The following is a 24609-nucleotide window of genomic DNA, read 5'->3' as shown; positions in this document are numbered from 1 at the left end:
GAGGGGGGTTACGGGATCTGCAAGGCGAGCAAGGCAAGAACAGGCGGCCATACATAGTCAGACCCAACGTTCAAGTACCTTAGAGCAAGTGGGTAGTCGCTTTGAGCGCCAGAGTAGCCTACATAGTCATACGGTAGGCTCAGGTGACGATGATACTGATTACGACGAGTCTCTTAGTCGGGAAGAGTCTCTCGGTCAGGATGAGTCTGCATGTCATCCTGTTGATTAGACGATCGTAAGAGGGCATGCTGGTCAGTTCAGGATTAGAGGGCATGGCTCGGCTGACACTTCTAATCAGGCAGGAGTAAGCCAGGTTGAGGATGCGGCTCCACGGGGGAGGAGGCGCTCGCATTCCGCGGACACGGACTGGTTGATCACATCACCCCAGCCCGGGGGCCCTGTTGATACCACTTTAATACCGAGCTACGGTGGGTACGTAGCAAAGGTTATATTTGAGGGATCGGAGAGCACCCCTCAAATTTTGGAATGTCGTCCTCGGAAGAAGACGTTGGATTCAATCATCAGACTTCAGGACATGTCTGATGAATTGTACAGGGTGTTACCTGGCAGTCCCCTTGGTCGTCTGTCGTATATAATGCACCAGCACATCGACAGTGCTCTCATTACGGCATTTGTGGAAAGGTGGCAGCCTGACACCAACACCTTCCACATGCCGTGGGGGGAGATGACCATAATGTTGCACGACGTGCAACGCATCTTAGGAATTGGCATTGACGGTTCACTTCCCGTGGAACCGTCTGATGGTGACTGGCAGCTTGGCCTGGCCGGCCTTTTTGGGGAGCCACTGTTGCAGCTATGCCACCGTTCTCAGTCTATGGATACTCAAGCTACTGCCTACTACATGGCTATAGTGGGTTCCACGTTGCTCGTGGATAAGACTAGAGTCGGGATGCGTCCTCACCCTGTTGTTGCTGTCACCGCTGATCAGGCTGACATTGCTTGGGGTGCATTGACGCTTGCTCACTTGTATCGACAACTGGGTATGGCGACAAGGACTGGGTGCAAGACTATTGCTGGTTGTCTGACACTGTTGCAGACATGGATTTACGAGTACTTCCCAGCCTTCCGCCCCCATCCGCGTCAAGCTGACATGCCGAACAAGACAAGGGCAGAGATGTGGTCCCCGCAGAAGCCAATCCGTGAGCTGAGCAGACTGAGAGACTGTAGGAGCATACTGGACGCCATGACAGAGACACAGGTTTTGTACATGACCTCACACATCATTATGCTTATTATTTTAATTTTATGTTATGTTGATTATGTTTATTTTCTTTGTGAGTAGGTGGAGTGGACTCCGTACATGACTTCTGCTAGGGATTTATTGAACGAGCACCCACGTACCGCCTATATCGGTGGTATCACCTGTTTCGATATCGTGGAGGTCTATTTGCTTGAGAGGATAGTAAGGCAGCTCAGTTTTGCACAAGACATTCCCCCCGCTCCGCTGAGACCTACCCAAGCTGGGCGACTAGCACAGGGCTCCTACTCAGTGACATTCGCTTCTTGTTCTATGTTTACGGAGATGTGGAGTAGGTTCCCCTACTGTGCCCGCGTTGTAACGGCCCGGTTAAAGTGACCCGGAAAAATCATGTGAAAACATGAATCCGGTTCACAAACGGACACAAGAAAACTCATCTTTACTCGGATCGTCAACGTTGCAACGGTAAAGAAATATGGTCAACAAAGAAAACAGCGTCAAACAAAACAAAACAAGTCAGCGGAAGTCTTTACATACAACTCGAGAGCCCACCGGCTTCTAGACTAACTAAAAGTTGTACAAGATAAAAGAAAACATCATAAACTTTGGTTACATAAACTGAGTTATTTCGACTCATTACAAAGTATGTCTAGACTTGATAGTTACGGGTTCTAAGCTGAATCCTCACTCCAGCCCCCTCCTGCAGTCAACCTGCTGCACGTCGTATGATAACACGTAGCAGGTTCCAAAGAACAACCAGTACACGTCAGAGACTTCATACATATATTAAACAGGTTGGATACAAGCATTTTGTTTACCCTAGCATGCAAAGGCTCTAATACATATTCTTTATTCAATATATTTCCAATCTTGTAACGTTGCCCGTCCTGTTCGGGTCGTACAAGTATAATTTCAAATTTGTTTTGGTGGAATACACTTGGGAGAGCTAATCCCAAGGCAACCACCTACCTAAGACGTTGCCCGTCCTGTTCGGGTCGCCAAAGGCTAAAGTATGCATACCCCCATGGTGACCGTAATGATCCACAACTGCCATGGGAAAAATGATTGATAATATTCCAATTCATTTGTTAACCCTTTTGGTAACTTAACCATAAATTCTCAATTTCCACATAATTATTTCATATTATTTGAGGTGTCTAATCCTTATGTGATTACAATGCCACGATTAGGAATAAAACAACATTACTTGCACAACCATATAAATAGTATGGTCTAAGCGTGTACCTTTGAACGCTGCAAACACACGTTGTTCAAGCACAATTAAAATTTCGCCCTCTTATGAAACGAGGTCCTAAATAACACAAAACGATCACGTATTAGACCGTGTTTAAACATTTAATCCACTCAATACCATTAAGATATCACTAAGACTTGATAATTTCAAATGTTTTCATCAAACTCCCAATAGTTCCAAATTTTACATTCTGACCAGAAACTTTTATGGCCATTTCGAACAGTTTAGAAAATTCAAATTGAAAATCCGACTTCACCGCTGCGTCCGGAACGCATCAATTACCTTGGGTACCAAATTTCATAATTTCTAGCATCCAATTACTATTTTTAATTATTTTAAGCGTTCTAACGAGTTTTAAAACGCATCGGTTAAATAAAACAACAACGAAACACACCCAACACTCGGATCGGGGCGCCACTACCGAGGCAGCAGCTGCTGTCCATAAGTTCCTTCTACTTTAACTATTTTTATTTTATATATTTTTTTTTCTATTTAAATTATTTAATCCTTTTTAAATCTCCATACCAAGATACACCTAACCAAAACTAAATTTACATTTTACTAAAATAAAACAAATAAAACCAAATCTCCTATCACACAACCACTTGATATTTCCACACATCTAACAATACATAAAATCCCATCAATTAATCTAAAGCATCATCAAAAACATAAAACTAACAACTTAAGACATACTCATCCACAAAATCCTTCAAGAGCACTTAAAATTTTATAAACCATGATAATTAAATTAAATACTTGATTCCCTTATCAAATTAAAATTTTGTAGAGAATCATAAAACAAAAATCATCTTTCTTGAATCAAGACATGTACGTAAACACACAATCCCTCAAGCAAAAATCCAATTTTTTTTTGCCAAAGAATTTATAACTTCATAGATGACTACACTACTGGATCCATACCATTAAAATTCCTACTAACAAATTGTAATTTAGTTAGAGATATGTGAACCATAAAAGAAGTTTATTTAAATATCAATATTAACTTAATTCTTTTAACAAATTAAACTTTGTTAAAGAATTTAAATCAAAAGAAAACATAACCCAATCCTTTTAACAAAATTGAAGTTTATTAAAGGATTAGTAGAGAAAATTATATATAAAAGAACGTATATTCAATCCTCCTAAAAATCATAGGATATCATCATACATAAAAATATACCTCACCTTAGAAATCTTTTTGAATAAAATTTATAATAACAATTCAACTAAACTTACCCCTTGAACAAAAGATTGAATTGAACAACCAAAAGAATTATTTTTTTTTTTATTTTGAGAATGCCGAGCACAATGGAAGCAAGGAGAACTATTTTTTCAGAAATTTGTGGAGAAATGTAATTGGAATGGAATGATTATGTGAGGCTTAAGAATTAACAATGGGCAATTTAAAAAAAAAAAGTATAAATGTGCTATAAATCCCACTTATGAGAGGAGTTACAAAAACTCCTCCCATTCCATGCACTAACCGGCTGCCCCTTCCATTCCCCCTTAATATTTTTTTTTCTTTTAATTAATTAATTATTTAATTAATTGAGTAATTATTGTGTTATTATCACAATCGAAACAAAACGTCATGCGATAAAACTCATTACCGTTAAAATTAACCTACTTTGTTACTTATAATTAACTATGTAAAATAATATAATTTAATATCACTTACTTATTTTATTTTGTTATATTTTATTTTATTATATTTTATTTACTTTTAAACCCGATAAATTACGGGGTGTTACACGCGTAGTTGAGCAGGCACTGCGTCGGGCTTCGGTTCCATCAGAGGCTGCCCTTGATTACGTTGACTGGTTTAGAGTGTCTTCCCACTGTTTTCTCATCCCAGGTGAAGGACCTGCTGCTGCGTTTGGTGTAGCGGATAACAGAGTCGAATACGTTAGTGTTTCTAATTATCTATTTCATTTTTATGTTTCATAACCGGAATTGACTTTGTAATTTTTTGACAATGCAATTGTCTGGTTTTTACAGTTTGCTGCTGAATTTCCAACTCGACTTGCGCCATTGCTCAGGATGCCAGCTATTGCTCAAATGACGCCTCGGGAAAGAGATGCTGCTGATATGTATTTAGATGATCTTAGAGAGTTGTTTGCCGAATGGCAAGAGTGTAGAGGGCGCAACCCTTAATAGACATTTGCGGATTTTGTAATGAATGAACAATTTTTTTTTAATCTGTATAGATGAACAACTTTTTGTGTTACGTGTTACGTTTGAATTACTTACACATTTATTGACTAAATTAATCATGCAATGAATACTATAAATATAATTATTACAATGCATAGAATTATAAAAATGATAACACTATATATGAACAGTACAATAAACACTATGGAGTATCTAAATTGACCGCGTCTTCAGCGGTGTTATTATGTTGTTGTCGTTGTACGCCGCACATTCTATTCCAAAGTGATATCTTGTTACGATACTGTCTTTCCAAATCTGCACATGAATTGTTTGCTGCTGCTCTCCAATTTTGTTGGACTTGTGGCAGTGGAGATGAATCATCGTTCATTAAAAGCTGAACATAATGATTCCCGTTTACCCAAAGAATATGTATAAGTTTATTTACGCCATGCGTTCCCCCTGGTCTTCTTAAAGGAAGCACTAAACAGTTGTACATTGGATGACCATCCGCAAAGCCATAATACGCAATTGCTATGTTTAGAAACGTTGCTGCAGAATATAGTGTTGTCATTTCCAACCGGTGAGCGTACGGAGCAGGTCCTTTATTATGGGCACCAACTCTGAATATAGCTTCCTCCACCAAATCTACTGATAGATATACGCGTGCATATTGTTCTCTATGCGTTTCCATTTCCAAACTCATTGCATGTCGTAACAGAGGCCATGCTTCCTCACCCCCTAACTCTATGGCGGCAATAGCTCTAAATCCACAATTACTGTCACCTATAACATCAATCCAATCAAACAGATATGGTGGAAGAATAAATGGAATGTGATCTGGCCACGGAAAAAGTGAAAAATCACAACCTGCTGCACCATCTGAAAAAATAACAATATATTAATATCATTCAATTGATATAAAACATATAAGATTATATGAAAAGAAATAAGGGTACCAGATAAGTTGAAACTGAAGTTAATTCCAACTGACGATTGATGCGACCGGCTGCTAGATCTACCACTGGATCTCCCGCGTGATGAAGATCTTGATCCGCAACCCCTTGAGGACGATCTATTGTACTCAAACGCACTTTTGTTTCTCCTCAAGGTTCTGCTTGTCATTGGTCTTCCTTTCCTCAGTGGACTTGCTTGTGGCTCAGGTATATCGTTACCATCGGGGTGTAGTTCATGTTCAAGTACCTGAGACACGCGTCGTACAACTGAGGGGTCGGATTTTAAAACTTCATCCACCAACGATTGAAAGTACTCTTTATCATCGACGTTTGCGTGTCGTACTTCTTCGTTGGCGTCTTCTTCTGCATCTAAGTACTTTAACGTTTTCCAAAATGGATGTATATCGTCTAAGTACAAAGCACCATGTGACCTGATAGACAAGTAACAGTAACACGCGCATGGTAATCCGTGGGTTTGTTGAATGACACAACCGCATTTTTCTAAAAGACAACTGCCCAGGTTTAACATCCGGCTGTGCTCCATCATCAATTGTTCCAAGGCAAATATAGAAACATGACGATACAACGGTCTTAGAAAATTAAGTCGCGACGTCCTTGAAATGGAATTCTTAGATTCCTCAAGAGCTTGTCTTATTCTCGATTGTTGATTCGTTATTTGTGTGTGTGCCCTTTTAAAGAGCGTATCGAATGAGCTATTACCGCTACCCAAGTAGTACTTGAAGGAAGAGTGTTGGCTTTCAACTCTACTGGTAGTCTGGTTATCCAAGTGCAAACAATCATTGGTCCACGCACGCACAAATATCTCTTTGTGAGGAATCCATGTTCCAGCCAAATATCGCACGACGCTCCGGTTCCTAGTCGACCAAGTGGACACAATCCCTTCCCATCTGTTTTGAAAATCGGCGATCGTTAGACTGTTAACCAAGGGGTTCCATTTTGTTTGCCTGAATATCTGCCCCTGTTGATTTTTCTTGCCGCCACACAATTTATCGACCATGTTCTCCACGTCATTGCCAATGTGCCATACGCATAATAGATGTCGTACATCTGCATTAAACAAAAATTTAAAATTAATTGAGATATATGTATATATATATATATATATATATATATATATATATATATATATATATATATATATATATATATATATATATATATATAGATCGACGATAATTAATAATTAAAACCTGTTTACCTGGAAAGACAGCATGAATAGCTGCAGACAAACCCTCATCTCGATCCGTTACGATTACATCGGGCGTCTAGACTCTGCCGTAAATATCCCTCAACCTCTCCAACACCCAAGAATAAGACACAGCCGCCTCATCTCGCATCAAACAGAACTCAACCAAGAAATTATGATTCGTTGGCGTCATTCCAATGATTTCGCAAAGGGGCCACTTTTGCTTATTCGTTTTGTACGTTGTGTCTATCAACACAACATGGGGCCACGAACGTAGCATCTGGATAGATGTTGGATTCGCAATCAATAATCTAGTCAACTGACCCTCACTATCCAAGTCTGTCCAAACTACATAATTATGCTCCGTGGCCATATACAAACAGTGTTGAAGAGGAGTCCTACCATCCATCTCTTCTCTCCTGATTGATTGTCTCACATTGTAAATTTAATTCATACTAGCATAAAAACGAGGAAAATTTCTTCTAATTGAAGACATTATAAACGCTGGTTGCATGCTAGTTGCACTTAGATCTCGTATGTGCTGCCTGATATCGACAGTCATCCTATTTACTCTTATTTGACCATCTCTGTACATGAAGAACGGGTGATTATGTCTTCCTTTTTCACCAGGAAACACTCTAACCGTCCAAGGTCTTTCCTCTGGGTTATGACTAGTTCCTAAAATCATAAATTTACACCCACAACCCCTACTTTTGGAACCAGATCGGGCAGCATTGTCTAAGTTATGCAAATCACCCCTTCTATTATCGTAGCGGTGACATCTTAAGTACAGACTCACTCTAGAACGTCATTCTTTTTTTTATATGAAGCACGTGTAAATTGAAAACTAATTGTTACTGCTATCTCATTAGCCCAAGCATGTAAATCATCTACAGAATCAAATTCTCTATCGGTAACAAATCTATCAGAATAGTCTACATTATCCCCTAAATTTTCAAAGTCCTGCAAATAATAATTATAATAACATTATCATAATATATCAAAATAGTAATAACTTCAAAAATAATTATAAAAAATACGAAGAATTAATTTTTCAATAAAATAATTATAAAATAACATTATCATAACACAATAATACATTAAAATAAAATAATATATTACAACATTTATGAAATAAAAATAAAGTAAAAAATAATTTAATTAAACAAAATAAATTTTATAATTCGAAGTTCAAACAAATAAAAAAAAATAAAAAAAAATTTAAAAAAAATAAATTCCAGTCGCACAAAAAGTGCGACTCCACCTAGGTCCAGTCGCACTTTTTGTGCGACTGGTTATATTATTTTTTTTTTTAATTTTGAATTTTTAATATTCAACACTACTACACTAATTATTATAATAACATTATCATAATATAATAAATTAAAATATATTGATTAACAACAACTTAAACAATAAATTAATTACATGCAAGATATTTTAAATTTCGAAATTCAAAAACACAAAAAAAAAAAAAAAATTTCCCAGTCGCACAAAAAGTGCGACTCAGCCTAGGTCCAGTCGCACTTTTTGTGCGACTGGTTTGTGCGACTGCTTCCCAATTTTTTTTTCAAGACAAAAATCGAACCGGTTAATTACTTAACGAATCGTTATCATGCTCGTCTTGTTATGCCATTGATGTTCGATGTAGAGTTCTAGCTTGTTTAAGTTAACGTAGTGTTTTTAGAGAGTTTTTAGAGAGAAAGTACCGTGTTTGAATTCGAATATACTACAATAACGCCTCTGAAAATTCAATATATATAGAGTTCTGATAATAATGCTATTAAGCGATAACAGTGTTATTAAGTGCCATTTACATTTGTTAAACAATTTTTAAGTGAAGTGGCATTTTTGTAATTTTTTAAAGTTCAGGGGTAATATTGTAATTTCATTAGAGGGGGGTGGCGATAAAATGAAAAAGGTGGCGACAAAGTAATAATGATCACTAATTGATTTGCATTTATTAACTATGATCACTAATTGATTTGCATTTATTAACTATTTTGCTTTAAGTAAAGGCAATCTTGTCATCAATTAAAAAAAGACTAACAAATTAATCTGATATTGACTCGATCGATAGTAATTAGTAATACATAGCCGAATTCTATTAAAAAAAAACTCGAACCCGATCTGTACCTGGCAAAATCGAACCAATTATTAACCGATGACAACCCGGACCGATTGACACTCGACACGAACTTCAACCGACACCGAATCGATGCTAACCCGATAACTCGAATGACCAATCTTCAACTGAACCATGACTAACCGACCCGACCTGAGAGTGACCCGACGTAACACGCAACCGAAAAATAACCAATTCGAAATACAATTGAATCGAATGACACCCGTTCAAAACCGACCCGTTCACCCGAATGGCACCTCTAGTTCCGCTGGAGATATTGTTTTTTGAGGGATGACACAAAATCAAGAAAATAAGAAGGTGGATACTTAAGTCGGCTATTGTAGGTGGAATCAGTGCTTTTTTGGTATTTTAATTCATGGGGCTTATGGAAACTGAATGAGATGCACTCTTATTATAGAAAGTCGATTCTGAATTTTAATGGGTGTTTGGCAAAATAATAGAGAGAGACTAAATATATTATAATTATCAATATAGATGCAGCTTAGACGTGTCATACACCTCTTAATCGATAAAAGAACTAGTAATAAATTGTAAATTTTTTTTAAATGTCTACTTCATTAACCAAAGTTTGAGATATTAGGGTCATAATTTTAGTTATTGGCGTAGCCAAATATTTATCTTGCCTAGAGATCTTGAGTAGGACTATGCTTTTTAACGGGATAATTATAAGTTTTGTGGGATGTTATAGATGAGATTTTTGTTAAAAATAATAAAGGAACAAACATAATGAGAAAAACTAAAATAATAAATGTGGCAAAATTAGGAGACGAAAGGAGTAAATAGGTATCTTTGAAATTAGACAAATGCTAATCATACAAAGTTGGTGCAACTTGTAGTTTAAATTATGCGATGAGGAAAATGCACACACAAGCATAAAAGATTACTTTGACGGAGGAAATTTCTAACAAGTAATCCATAAATCTACGTACAAGTACAAATGAATTATGAAACATAGTATTTTTCTATAAAATATCTCAAGACTATTTGCAAATATATAATTTTATAATGAGTTACCAATTACCATCTCATATTTAAAATTATAATATAGCCGAATAGGAGAATTCTTAATTATAATGCAATTGATGCTCAAATTCTTATATGATATGGATTCTTGAGAATGACATAATTTAATAATTGATTTTTTGGTATATTATAAACAACACAAATTTAGATATCGAGTTTATATAAAACTTTTACACATATATATATATATATATATATATATATATATATATATATATATATATATATATATATATATATATATATATTCGAAAGAAAAATTTTCACTTGTACAGTTGTACTTGCTTCTAGAAAGCAAGTTCAAAGTTGCCCTCTACACATAAATTCAATATACATGGAACCAACCCGATTGAACCATAAACTCAATTCACAACTTCAACATGGTGAAATTGTTAAGTTGATTTTTGGCTTTTGAGTTATTATAGCCAAAAAGACATAATATTATACTTTATCCACTCGATTTTTGACACTATTCATTGTTTAAGATTATTTTAGAGATTGCAGCAAATGCGTAAGAAAAAATATAGTCAAGTGAGATTTTGTTTGAATCGTCTAATAGCATACTTACATAATATCAGGTTTTTATAATATTTAGATGTGTATAGTTCAATATATAAATAATTAAAATATTATATTAGATTACGTAAAAAGTCAAATGTAGTAAGTATAGTGAAACGGAGAAAATATGATAATTGACTTTTAAGCTGGTTGAAAAGCCGACTTTTAAGTCAAAATAAAAAGTCATTATTTGAAGTTCTTTCCATGACTTTTCACTTATTACATCAATTTTTGCTCTAGTGACAGCCAATAACCAAGAAATAATTTCACCAAACAATTCCATTAACAGTTAAAGATAAGCGCTTACAAAAAGAGCTAAAACTATAAATGGTTTAAACAAGTGAAGTACATCAACCAACAAGAGGCACAACAACTAATAATGCGCAACCAATTGTCAAATAACCCCATATGATAACATTACATTATTGTTAATGATCCTGTAGATGAGCCCCATGCTAGAAGGAAATGCAATGGTATAGACCAAAACTATTATATTCACTGCTAGAGGAGCCCATCCTGGCTAGCTACCAGTATTATATTCACTGCAGATAACCCGTGACTAAAACTATTAGTCATTTTTAAAAGAATTTCTTGATCTTAAAAAAACTTCAAAAATAAATAAATAAATTATGAAAGGAAAACACGCATTTCTAAAAAGAAATTATTTGTTTGCATTGCTCTTATTTAATTAGCTATCTAAATTATTATATTGCTCATTGTACTGAATAATTTATTTGTGATCCCATATCAAAGAATTAGAAAGAAGTTGGCTATTTTATATGTTTGATGGACTACTCCTTTTAATACTAATTGGTTTAAAATGGAACTTCATCGAATTTGTGTGAAATTAATTTTTTTCTTATGCGGATTTTGTTGTGTACAAACCCAATAACAATTTATTACTTTAAATTTACTATTGAAAACAATATATTAATTATGATGAAAAATATAATTATTAAATACAAATTCAAAAAGACAAAAAATACATCATTCTTGCAAAGTAATCATGGAATATATGCAATTCGTTATTTATTCAGTCACGGACTATCCATCCAAAACTACTTAATCACGGATTATATGTATATATATTTCTGTAATCCATATTACAAAATTTGTATTGTTTAAGAACATTGAAAATAGGCTGCGTATTCTTTCTATGAGATGCATTAAATTTCGCTATTCCATATCAAAAAATTAGATAGAGGTTAATTAACATATAAGTTTAATGAATTACTCTTCTTATTATTAATTAGTATTAGAATAAAATCTTATCGGATTTGTATATAGTCAATTTCCTCTTGTACGAGTCTTATTAATTATTATATACAGGTCCAATAATAAATTTATCATTATATTTTGTTAATACAATATAGTACATACCATCCCACATAAAGACAGAATTCTATACTCCCTCCTATTTACTTTAGGTATTTCATTTACTTTTTAAACACTGTTCATCTATCACTTTCATTTACTTTTTATAAGTTAATCCCTTTAATCGTACCATTAACTAGAAATGTTTTATTTGATTACTCTAACTTAGTTTTATGATCAATTTTGTAATACTTTATGGATTGAACTTGATTAACTGCAAGTCTATGATCTACTCCCTTATATTAATAAATGGTCAGACTTGGTTAAATCTTAGAATAGAAAATTTTGAATAATATAAGCATATTAATATATCTCCATCGACCTTAAAAGATAGAATTAACAATTTTCATAAAATAAAATATACACTTAAATATTGAACAAACTCGAAGTCGGTGGAGTAGGGTCAGAGTCGATTCGAGTTGGATAATTGGTTTTATTCTAAGATTCACCTCCGATCTGACTCCGATTCCGAGTCGGATTATATTACATTATTGGACTTGGAGTCGAATTGGATTTTTTCTCTCTGGTTGAGTCGGATTTGGTTGAGTTCGAATATAGTCATCTCTAGACTTTCAACCATTAATTTAAAATTTTTGTTATGTTGATTTCTTATTAGGAAATAATAATTGATCTTACCATTTATTTTTAAAGTTGAAGTAGACTCGCTCCTATTCACCTTAGGTGTCCCATTTACTTTTGAGACACTATTTATTTATCACTCTTACATTTTATTATTAATCTATAAGTTAAAACATAGTCATGTGGGATCTTATTTGATTCGTTTTGATGTAAAGATTATTAATATCAACTTTTTATAATTTTTAATTATATATAACTCGATATATTAAGGGTTGAATAAGTGCATTGAATAGAGTGCATTTACATAAAGTAAATGAGACACTTAAAATGAATAGGAGGGAGTATATTATAAGTTTATAACAAATGAATGGAAGAGAAATGTCAGTTAGATCATAGTATACGAACAAATTAACATCAGCAATAGCATAAATGGTCACCGACTCACGTACGTACTACATACATAGAATGATACAATACGCTAGATATTATCCTGACATAAATGTGGTGGATATTAACATGAAAGATCAGATTGAAAATTCAAATAAAAAAATCAAAAACTTTTTTTAAAAATATTACTAGAATATTTTATATTTTAAGAAAATACGACAAACAAATAGAATCCAACTGAAATGTAAATAAAATTGATGGCGACAAATCAAATTAAATAAACATGTATTTCTTTGTTAGTTGCTGTCACTATGAGCAATGCTTCTTCCATTATCAATCTGATGTTTACTTTTTATTTTTCTGTCGGTAAACATTTTTCCATGCAAAAATGTTGTATAAAGAAGAATTTATCAGTATTTTTCGTACGATTTCAATTTTCATGAAACAAAACAATTAAATAATCATTAATTTTGAAGAATATGAAAACAATTAGAGGGGTGGTAAAAAAACTATTAAATTATTATTATTATTATTATTATTATTATTATTATTATTTTATCACTTGTTGTATGCCGCTTTATGAAAAATAATTAGGACTGATAGTTGATTAAAGTGGCAATTTTAACGAGCTGATTTTATAAAATTATTGAGAGAGCTGATACAAACATAGAATAGCTTTTTAATAACAATAAATTACGTTAATTAACTAATCAAGCAAACAATGATATAAATGATTTGAAAACCAACTATCTATAAGCACCAAAATAATCTAAAACTACCCAAATTTAGTCTAAAATTTGATGCGTCGAATTAAACACATAATCAAGTCAATATAGAACTAAAAATGTTGAAATTGTAAAGGTCACTATATTATAAAAACAAAAGTACTTTTAAAAAATTCTTAATTTATAATATAATAACTCTTTCTTTAATACATGGCGACCAGAAAAAATCATTTCTATCGCTCTTTAAGTACTCTTACTTGAATTTGTAACATAATTTTTTTTCTTGAATTTGTAACATAATTTTTTTTCTTGAATTTGTAACATAATTTTTTTTTGACTTGGACATTTCAACACAAGAACAAAAGGAAAGTATTCAATACATTGACTTTCACAGAAGCCTTTTTTTATGGTTTATAATATCATACATTTTTATATAAGATGCTCTCACTATAAGACATGTCTTATACTTCAATTAAATAGCTTAAAAATAAAAACTTTTAGCTTTTAAGCTTCTTATTTTAAAATCGTCTCACTGTGAAATGATTTTATATAAGACGGCTTGTTATGATATAAAATTTCTTTCTTCTCCCCAACTCTAAAAATAGAAAGAAAGAAAGAAATATTTTTATATATAAATATAACTCTATTAGAGTGCAGAGAGTCCACTTGCAAAACGGACACCAGTAGTTGGCAACCACATATCTCCTTTAATGAATTGGGCCACGGTATAATTAAGAGCTTGGGCCGAACTATTAAAAATATTATATCCAGCCCACTTAACCCGGGCTGAAAGTGAAGCTCCGGGCCCATAGTTCATGTACTCTGCATAAAAAAGTGTGTCCAAATACAAATCACCATTCCACTCTAACCATCCTGCTGGCCTTATCACACCACTTATATAAGATTGCATAATGATTGTCCTAGAGTATGCCTTCCAAGGACGTCCCAAATATGTGTATGTAGTGGTTGTGTTAGAGGTGGTGGTGTTAGTTATCGCGGTATTAAGGCTAGAATCGCCAGTAATGTTGCAAAATTGGAGCGAGAATCCGGTGTTTTCACCAGGATCCTTACGACCTTGAGCTGTGATGGTGTTTTTTTGGTTTGAGAGGCCTTTTCTAGATTGGATTAGACAATTTTGGAAAATAGCCACTGCATCACCAAATATGAAGTCAACTGTACCTGTGATGGTGCATTCGCGAAAGAATTGCCTGTTTGCATGTGCGTAGAGTGTGTCTTGATATCCTCGAAATGCACATCGATAAAGGGCTGATAAGTCTGAATCGGATCGGAAAGCCACTGCTTGGTGCTTTTCTGGTCCTGCTGTGTTTTGAAATGTTATGTCCCGTGCTATGAATCGTGCTCCCGTTACAGCTACATGTCACATTTTAGAGATTACTATTTAGAAAATCTTGTACGTAATCAAATATCTATAATTTTTAATTCTAAATAATGAAATTAAATTTGATGTACTTACCAAACGTGGCGCTACGATAGGTAGTATATCCATCAACAACACTTCGATTACCTGTTATAACCGTAACATCCATCCCATCACCATAAATCATAATATAAGTCTTCTTTCTCTTTATCTCAACAATTTCATCATATACCCCTTTCTTCACGTAAATCACAAATCGATTTGTACTATGACTAGGGGCAACGGCAATAGCATCCATAATCTTAGTAAAATTTCCGCTTCCATCTAATGCCACTGTAACATTAGGTCTTGGACCTTTTATTGATTGTAATAACTTTCGATCTGCTGATCTAATCCATGAAGGAAACACACTTGCATCATTATCATTAGCCATCAATCGCCTACCACCACTACCTGGTGGAGCTCCCTTGGTGCGACTAGGTGTAGGACGGCGAGGGGCTTGGTGGACCATGTGGAGGACTTGTTGCACTAATGAAGAGACTTGATTGATGCTCCCCGAGACTAGGCCTTTGACTATGCTACTTGTGCCATCAAATCCATCAAGACAAGTCTCTTGATTAATCAAGGAAGCACTTAACCATGTCTTCAAATCTGAAGCTAAGTCACCGGTTCCATTACGTTTCCCTTTACCTATTGTATATATAGATTTATTAACGTATCTAAACTTGTAATTTTATATATTCGATTTAAATTAATTTTTATTTTGATAAAAATATCTCATTACTATTGAGTCATCATTTAAAATTAATCAGACTCGAAAATCGATATGTGTATTAAATCTGATGATAATCTAATTTGATCAATTTTAAATCTTTTCAATTTCATCTATATTAGTCTAAATCGATACTTGTGACTCGAGATCAAATATATTGTTAGTTAATTAATTAAAGTGTTTGAGGCCAACGTTTTATTTTTAAAGTCTTAATTATAATATCAATATTATAAGATTATTATTTGAAGGAAAATATACATAATTTGAAATTTTATATAGTATTTTTTTAAAATGTATTAATAATTTTTTTAAATACATTTATTCCATTGAATTATTAGATTGAAAGCAAACCTATTCAAATACTGCTAGATAAGACCAATTTATTAGCACATGGACAATAAAGTCCTTTGTCTATCTGCATGTAACTCTGAACTACATCTCCACTCCTAAGAATCTAAAGCTATGATCTATTGATCTAATACATTTACTTGTTATGTTACTCAAAATCAATTATGAATTATTTTAAATGATGCATCAAAAAATTAGTTATAGTGTTTAATTTAATTCATATATATTACTCCCCCCGATCTTTTAATTTAGTCCCATTTTCTTATTTGGCAAAACCTTTGAATTAGTCCCATTTCTATTTTTGGCAATCCTTTTTTATTTAAATACCCTTAGTTCACACACGTAATTACGAATTTACCCCCATAAACCCTTAAATACCCTTACTTAAAAATACCCAACTATCACCTTTTACATGGACCCCACACAATCCTTAATATGCGTGCCCAAGGAAATGGGACTAAATTAAAGGATCAGAGGGAGTATTTTACAGTAGGATAGAAACTCGTGTAATGCACGGACTTTTAAATACGTTAATATTTTAATAAAATTTTAGATTGCAAATCATATTTCACATTTTTCCTAAATTCAAAATTGTAATTATGGTAGTCTAACAAAGTATCAATATAAATGACTTATTAATGATCAATTAATTGAATTTTATGTCATTTTAGTTTTAAATAACAATTGATGGGAAAAGGGACTATTATATACTTCAAGTAATTTCCCAAATTGCAATAATTTTATACACAGTGTAATTTAGCACTATAATTTTCTAAATTGTGTAATTCCAATTACAATGGAATAAATCTATATATTTTGTTGTATAATTTTCTACGCGATGTAATTCCAAAATTTTATCAAACAATATATAATGACACAGTACATTATATGTTCCCCATTATAATTTTTTAAACAGTACATTTATGTACAGCTATGCAATTGGAATAATTGTGATTTATTGCATCCATTAATATATGAGTTTTTTTCAAAAATATAAATTTGTAAATATGGTAAGTGTAAAAAATGCAAATCAATCAAAGAGATAGAGGAATATTAGGAAGTAAAATCACTACAAAATGTTGCATGAGTTGCATCAATCAATATAAATAATATTGATTTACTGCTCCCTCTATTTTATAATTAGTTTCTCATAAAGATTAAAAAAAAATCCAAAAAACAGCCCCAAATAAAATAATTCCAATTTTTCATTAAAAGAAAATGTAATTCTCCAACTACTAATAGAAATTTGCAATTATTGTCTACGTTAGAAACCACTACTTTCTAATCTATGGTTTGGGTCACATTATATTTTGTAACATAAAGCCTTTTTGCCGGTAATGTTTATTTAGACAAAATATTAATATAAATTCATGAAGTTAAAGTTATAAATTAAATTAAATTTGAATGTAGTTATATTTTATATATTCTGTTTGTCACGTTCATTTAGCAGCTATTGCTATTTTAAATTATTTCACTTATTTCGTAACATTGTTATTTTGCACGACGATCCACCACTTTCTTTTAATCGTATTCATAATTAATTTTAAGACTTTAAATTTCTTTCGTGAGATTTATTTTCTCTCTTTATTCATTACAAATATATACATTTTCCGTAAAAAAAAAAACACTATAATTTCTCATCATTTATTACCTAATTTTTTGTTTATCAGAGTGGATTTTACCTATTTCCATTTTCCAATATCTTATTTTTTTCCATACTATGACCTAGTTCATCTTAACTTCACCGACAATTTGATTATTTATTTGACTATTTACAAAACTATTATATACGGACTACGGAGTACAATTTTTAGACTTTCAATTATAAAATAATACTCCCTCCATTTATTTTATGCATTCTATTCAATGTACTTATTTAATACTTAATATATCGAGTTATGTATAATTAAAAATTATAAAAAGTTGATATTAATAATATTTACATCAAAACGAATCAAATAAGATCTCACGTGACTATGTTTTAACTTATAGATTAATAATAAAATACAATTTAAAAGTGATAAAATAAGAGGGGGTAAGAATTAGGTTAAGGAAGTCATATTCTGATATTTCCACAAAAAACTGCATTTTAACGGAATTTAAAGAATATATTGCAATAAACGTAAGAACATCAACAAAATCTACATCCAAAATCTTCAAATAACTCCCCAAGAATATTTGCAACAAATTCACCGTAAACATTTTACTTCATGAATTTTTTGAAATTTCTTATGGTAAACCATGGTTAAATTTCCGCATTATAAATAATTTTTTAATTTTTATGGTAATTTTTGTATTTCAAATTCGTTTGCACAATGACCCCACATATAGATATGGCATTGTTTTTTTTTTTTAACGGATTATTAACCATTAAAACATTAAAATTTCAAATATTTATGTAGAAAGACTTAAATTAATGTGGTTTTTTAGTGTCCAATTATCACTTTGTTCTCTCCCTCATCTTCCACATTATTGTGTTCTATAATATGTATTTTAGATTATAAGATCAAAATTCAAATTAATTTGAAAACTCACACATAATTATGTAACTGTTGGAGATTTAATTGGCGATCAACTTATTAAACGAAAAACCCAATATTATATGTAAATAAGGTCCCAGCGCAAATCAAAATATTTATAAGAATTTTAAAAAGTTTATCTATCAAAAAAAATTTAAAACAGGAGTTATCTTAAGGAATTTAATTTTTTGAGCAATTTTAGTACTTATCTAAATAATACATTAATACATTAACACAAATTCTTGTGAGAGACGGTCTCTTTGAGAGACCATCTCTAATTGGGCCGGCCTATTGTATATTTTTTAAAATATTGTAAGTAGACATTAAGAATGATGTAAGTAGACACTTAAGATATTCAAAGTAGGCAATCTAAGCGTTAAGGATATGATAAGTAAGCATTAAGAATAATGTAAGTAGGCATTAAGAATACGGTAAATAGATATTAATCTTTAATCCATTGAACTTGAGATATGTCTTTAAAAAAGACGGTCTCCTAAAAGACTATCCGATACAATAATGGATAAATAATGGATAAATAGATAAAATCTCCCCCCGAACAACTTAACATTATATTATGCCACATGTTAAAAAAAAACTTCATCTAGTATTGATTGTCACATTACAATTGCAACCCAAGTATATTAATACACTTTTATCTATCATTCTTTCTATTTATCTATACTAGAAGAAGCAATCTCCAACTATTTATGTCGACATAAAACAAAAATTTCTTATTAAACAATGTCTATTAGCCTATAATAACAATAATAATAATAAATATTTCTGAATATTATTAGTCTACATAATAATTATAATTTCTTAATCGATCATTTTAAAATTGTAAATAATCAATTTAAGATTATATATATATATATATATATATATAGGGGAGAGATCCATTGAGAAGGGGTTGAAAATGAAAAGGGTAAAAAGGACTCTACACCCTTGATTTCACTAAAATAAAAAAAAAACTATAGTCACGATTAAGCCAAAAACTTATAATTGAAAAAGTAACTATGTTATACAGAAAGTTAACTATTTTTAAAATGTTCTTAATTTATAACATAGTATCCTTTTTTGTATATACAGTAACTAAACAAAATCAAACAAAAATCCTTCTCACCCTTCTCATTTTAAAATCCTTTTTATTTGATCCTACATCTATATATATATATATATATATATATATATATATATATATATATATATATATATATATATATATATATAATCACTTTAAAATTAAAAATGTTATCTCTTTAAAGTTATAAATGATCTTTTTAAAATTATAAATGACCAATATAAGATAATAAATAACATTATGACAGTCCAAAAGAGATAATGTCATCACTTTTTAAAATTACTTAGGTGTCACTTTCTCAATAAAAATTTTCCTATAAAACTTAATGATGATGTTATTGTTATTATGACTAATGTTTATATCTATAATTTTTTCTACTTTCTAATTATGACTATAATATTACTCATATTGATTAATTTTTTATTTTTTATAACATCGTTTAATTTATTAGAAAATCATATATTTTTATTTTATTTTTTAATTATTTATAAAATATTTATAATGTTATTTATTAAATGAGTATAGGACATTTTAGATGGTTAAAACATAAACCTTTAAATTTTTTATTTTATTGTTTATACAAATATGTTAAAAAATTTAATAAAACCATGTATCGAACGGGCATTGTCTAGTTACACAAATTCTTATATGAGACAGTTTCATCGTGAGACACGCCCCATATTTGGGTTAAATAGACCAATAACAACAACTTTTAGTATAATAAACCTTTTATATAGACTCGTCTCACGTTGAAACGGTCTCATGCAAGAGGGGCTAATTAGTTAATGAATAAAGGATAATAAAAAATTAAAAAGAGAGAGTATGTACCATATTGTGAAGCATATAGAGTCCAACCCAACTCATCAGAAGACAATTGAAGCAAATCAAGGCAATCAGAAATTGCATTAGAAACTCTAAAATCACCAAAAACACCAGAAAACTCAGCAAGAATTGAGGCAACCTTGACAACTCCATCCATGCTATTCTTCAAAGTATCAACAAATACAGATGCAGGCACATTCAAGCATTCCATTGAGATCAAATCTTCATCACCTACTGCTTTTACACTTTCTGGTGGTTCCACCATTATCATTACCATTAACATCATTACCACCATTATTTTTGCCATGAAAGAAAGTACAAAACAAAAATAGAATTTTATGAATAGGAAGATATTTAAACTGGGGTACAGGGTAGGCCGAGGAAAGAAGGAGGCAACGAGGAATAAACTACAATTTTATCCTTAAAAAAGGAGAAAAATTTCAAATGAGACAAGATCTAATTTGTGCATATTTGAAGGATATATATGTATATTAGTAGGTATAGGGTATGAAGAGGGAGGGAGGAGGCAATGAGAATAGACTATAATTTTCTCCTAAAAAAGTGAAAAATGCTTTAACTTACACAAGATCTAATTTGTGCTTATATGAAAAATATATATGTATATTATGTGGGTATAGAGTAGCCTGAGGAAGGGAGAAGGCAACGAGATAGACTACAGTTTTCTCGAGAAATACTTAAACTAAAATAAGATCTGATTTGGGTGTATATGAAGGATATATATGTATATTATATGGGTACAGGGTGAGGAAGGAAGGAGGGAACGAAAATAGACTCTAGTTTTCTCCTAAAAAAGTAAAAAATGCTTCAATTGAGATAAGATCTGATTTGAGCGTATATAAAAGATATATATATGTATATTATGTGGGTACAGAATGGGCCGAGGAAAGAAGAATGCACGAGAATATTCTCTAGTCTTCAACTTAAAAAAAGGAGAAATGCTTCGACCGTAATAAGACTTGATTTTGTGGTATAACGAAGGATATTAAGATAGCTAGGAATGAAAGAGTGTATGAGAGTATTGTTCATAGAAGGGGTGCATTTATAGGTCTTGGGGAAAGGCAAGCTGACAGGTGAAGAAATTTATTAGAGGATATTTATTTGGTTCAATCTTACAGCTTGCTTGCGTTCTGTATTTATGGAAGTATGTTTCTTCTAGTGTTTGTGATTATTACTCCTATTTACTACCTTAGGTTATTTTGCGTTACTAAGTCTAGTTCTTTTTTCTTTTCTTTTTTTTTTTTTAATTTTAGATTATGTGTAGCTAAATGTTGGAAATACTCTTGAGTAAGGTGTGGACTTATATATAATGATTGGTAAGTAATTTTCTTAATACCATATGATTTTAAAAAGAGTTAAACTCATCAAATATTGTATGCAATTCCACGCTTATTACCTATGGGCTTGTGGGACCAAGTACAAGGGTGCCCCGTGGGTGTGTCTACACGAGTGGGCTCATGGGATGATCATGTGGCGAATTGTCACGGTCTAACATGGTATTTGATTCAAAGTGAGTCTTAGATATGATGTGGCTCACATGTGAGAGGGAGTGTTGGAAATACTTTATATGTGAGAAAATTTTCTACCTCACTAAAATATTGGGGTGTTGACTTGTATATAATGCTTGTGAATAATCGTCCTAATACCATATGATAATTTTGGGAAAGAGTGAAACTCATCAAGTGTTGTATGCAAGTCCACTCTTATTACTCGTGTATTTATGGGCCCGAGCCCATAGGTGCCTGTGAGCGTGTCTACATGAATGTGCCCGTAGAGTGATTATGTGACAAATTGTCACGATCGAACACTAAAGAAAGAAAAGGGGCTACTGAGAATTGAATTCGGTTCAATCTTGAAAAAGTTAATATATTCCCTTCGTTTCTTAAAGAAGTTCTCATTTGCCATTTTGGAGTATTTCATTTGTTGTTCCCATAAAAAATCTTTCCATTTATGTCACAAATTTTGGACAAAAACAATCTTATTTATACCCATTTTAATATTTTTATAATGTTTATGAACTCTACATTCTTCCACAAACATAATTTTAACACTTTTATATTCCTTGTGGTCCCACATGTTTTTCACTAAATTTATAAAAATATTTTTTTATTAGTGTTGTCCCTATATTTTTTCCACTTACTTTTTTTAATATTTTTTAATGCTTATAGTCCCTATTTTTCTTCATCAAATTTATTCTTCAATTAAATAATATATTCATTATCTAAAACATTATTATTTTCTTAATTCCCGTGAACATTCCTTGTGGAAACTTCATTAGAGAACAAAAGGAGTATATATTTTAACTAAGATACAACTCAATTCTATTGAATTAAGAATGTTTCACAACTTTTTGTTTTTTTGGGTGTTTATACTTTGAGTTTATAAAGCAGAGTGTGTAAATGATCAATGATTGATGAACATATATTGAACAATTTTTATTGGATGATCAATTTATAAACAAATCATAATTAAAACACTATTCAAAGGGTTAAGTAAATGCTTTAAAATTAAGAAAGTTTTTTGGCTTGGACACAATTGACTGATTAGGATATCCGAAGATATATGACATATTACTTAAAATGGTGATCTATAACTTTTGAAAGGAATGAATATAATATTTATTTGAAAGGTTTTTTTTTTTTTTATTATTATATAGAGTAAGCTGAAAAAATAAAAAAATTAGCTAGGTGAGATTCAATCTAAGAAAAGATTAATTGTTATACATATCATTTCTTTTCTTTTTTTTTTTTTACTATAAATCTTAGTTGATAGTGGCATCTCCATGCATAGACTTGGTATCATTTCTATTTAATCGAATATTGAAATGGGCTTAAACAATTCAAATAAGGAAGGAAATTGTTATTCACTTACAAGTGTTATAGTATATAATATATTTTGGGACCTCAATCATTAGCTTAAGTTTAAGTTTAAGTTTTGTTTCTTAATATGGTATCCAGAGTCAGCGTGAAAAAGAGATCGTGAGTTCGAATCTCTATCAACCCTCCTTTAAAATGGAATATCCAATGTCAAGTATAAGGAGGGCATGCTGCATCCACACTTTTTAGCCCAAAGGACTCTCGTGTGAAAGGTTGTATTAGAGCATATAACATATTCTAAGGTCTCAACCATCAGCTTAATAAACTTTTGGTTGAGTTGGTTTCTTAACAATAAGTTTGAAAGAGGTTCACTTCTAAACTCAACTAGTAGTAATAGAAGTTATTCGTCAAATTATAGAATGGTATACTCACTTCTCTTTTTCTGATGTGGGACGACTATCATGTGGGCAACAATAAACTATCAGCTTAAACTTTTAGTTGAATTGGTTCTTTGATGACATAGTTCAGAAATCATGGTCTTGGGTTCAAATCTCATCCACCCCTCATTTCAAGTAAAACCACATTTTTAACAAATTACACAAATATTTAACAAACTAATAACATAAACTTGAATAATGTAAAATTCACAAATAAATTGATATCTTTAGCACTAAATTATTAAATTACATGTTAAACAATAAAGATATGAACTTGCAAATAAGTAAAATAAATATAATTACCTTGATTTCGTGGGTTATGTTATCTACAATGAAAAACAGAGAAACAAAATTAGTATAAAACAGTTGCCCTAATTTTCGAGTGTTTTCATGAATATCTTGCAAAACTTAAATGCTTAACAAATTAAAAAGAGAAAAAATACCTTAATTTCGTGGGTTTTGAAGATGAACAAGACCAAAGTATTAAATTTCGAGTTTATGAACAGTTACAGTCGAGGGTTTATGAATAAGAAGTAGCAGTGAACAAGAAAATGTCGTGCGTTTCAATGGGTTTTTCGAGTGAAAAGAAGTAACAAATATGCCGTGGGTTTATGAACCAAGAGGATGAAGAATAGGGTTTGAAGAAACTGTTACAGTTTATGAATCAATTTTTCGAGTGTTTTTCAATGGGTTTATGAACCAGTTTGCGAAGAAGCAGCAGATGATGAAGAATATAAGGGTTTTAGAAGAAGATGAAGATGAAGAATGAAGCAGTTTATTGCGAGAATGGTGGGTTTGAGAGAATACAACAGTAGTCGAGTATTTGTGAAATGAA

At 31.7% G+C, this 24609-nt stretch overlaps 1 protein-coding gene across 1 annotated transcript; it reads right to left on the bottom strand.

The window, feature by feature from the left end:
* Positions 1-13800: 13800 nt before the first annotated feature.
* LOC130823689 (pectinesterase/pectinesterase inhibitor PPE8B-like) lies at positions 13801-21569 on the bottom strand. The gene is made up of 3 exons (XM_057688420.1): positions 20510-21569; positions 15058-15651; positions 13801-14954 (listed from the first exon to the last, which is right to left on the bottom strand). Exons 1-3 carry the CDS (start codon positions 20808-20810, stop codon positions 14230-14232), a joined length of 1620 nt encoding a protein of 539 aa, XP_057544403.1. The 5' UTR covers positions 20811-21569; the 3' UTR covers positions 13801-14229.
* Positions 21570-24609: the final 3040 nt, after the last annotated feature.

Source organism: Amaranthus tricolor, chromosome 9 (assembly GCF_026212465.1).
Source record: "Amaranthus tricolor cultivar Red isolate AtriRed21 chromosome 9, ASM2621246v1, whole genome shotgun sequence".
Taxonomy (NCBI): domain Eukaryota; kingdom Viridiplantae; phylum Streptophyta; class Magnoliopsida; order Caryophyllales; family Amaranthaceae; genus Amaranthus; species Amaranthus tricolor.
Note: the sequence above shows the minus strand (reverse complement) of the source record. Positions and strands in the feature narration are given on the sequence as shown.

Bases quoted from the DNA above. Each gene is read 5' to 3' on its own strand.
- LOC130823689 (XM_057688420.1), bottom strand. From the start codon at position 20,810: ATGGCAAAAATAATGGTGGTAATGATGTTAATGGTAATGATAATGGTG. The intron at 15,652-20,509 runs GTACATACTCTC...TATATACAATAG, and splicing joins TCTATATGCTTCACAATATG to GTAAAGGGAAACGTAATGGA. The intron at 14,955-15,057 runs GTAAGTACATCA...TGTGACATGTAG, and splicing joins CTATCGTAGCGCCACGTTTG to CTGTAACGGGAGCACGATTC.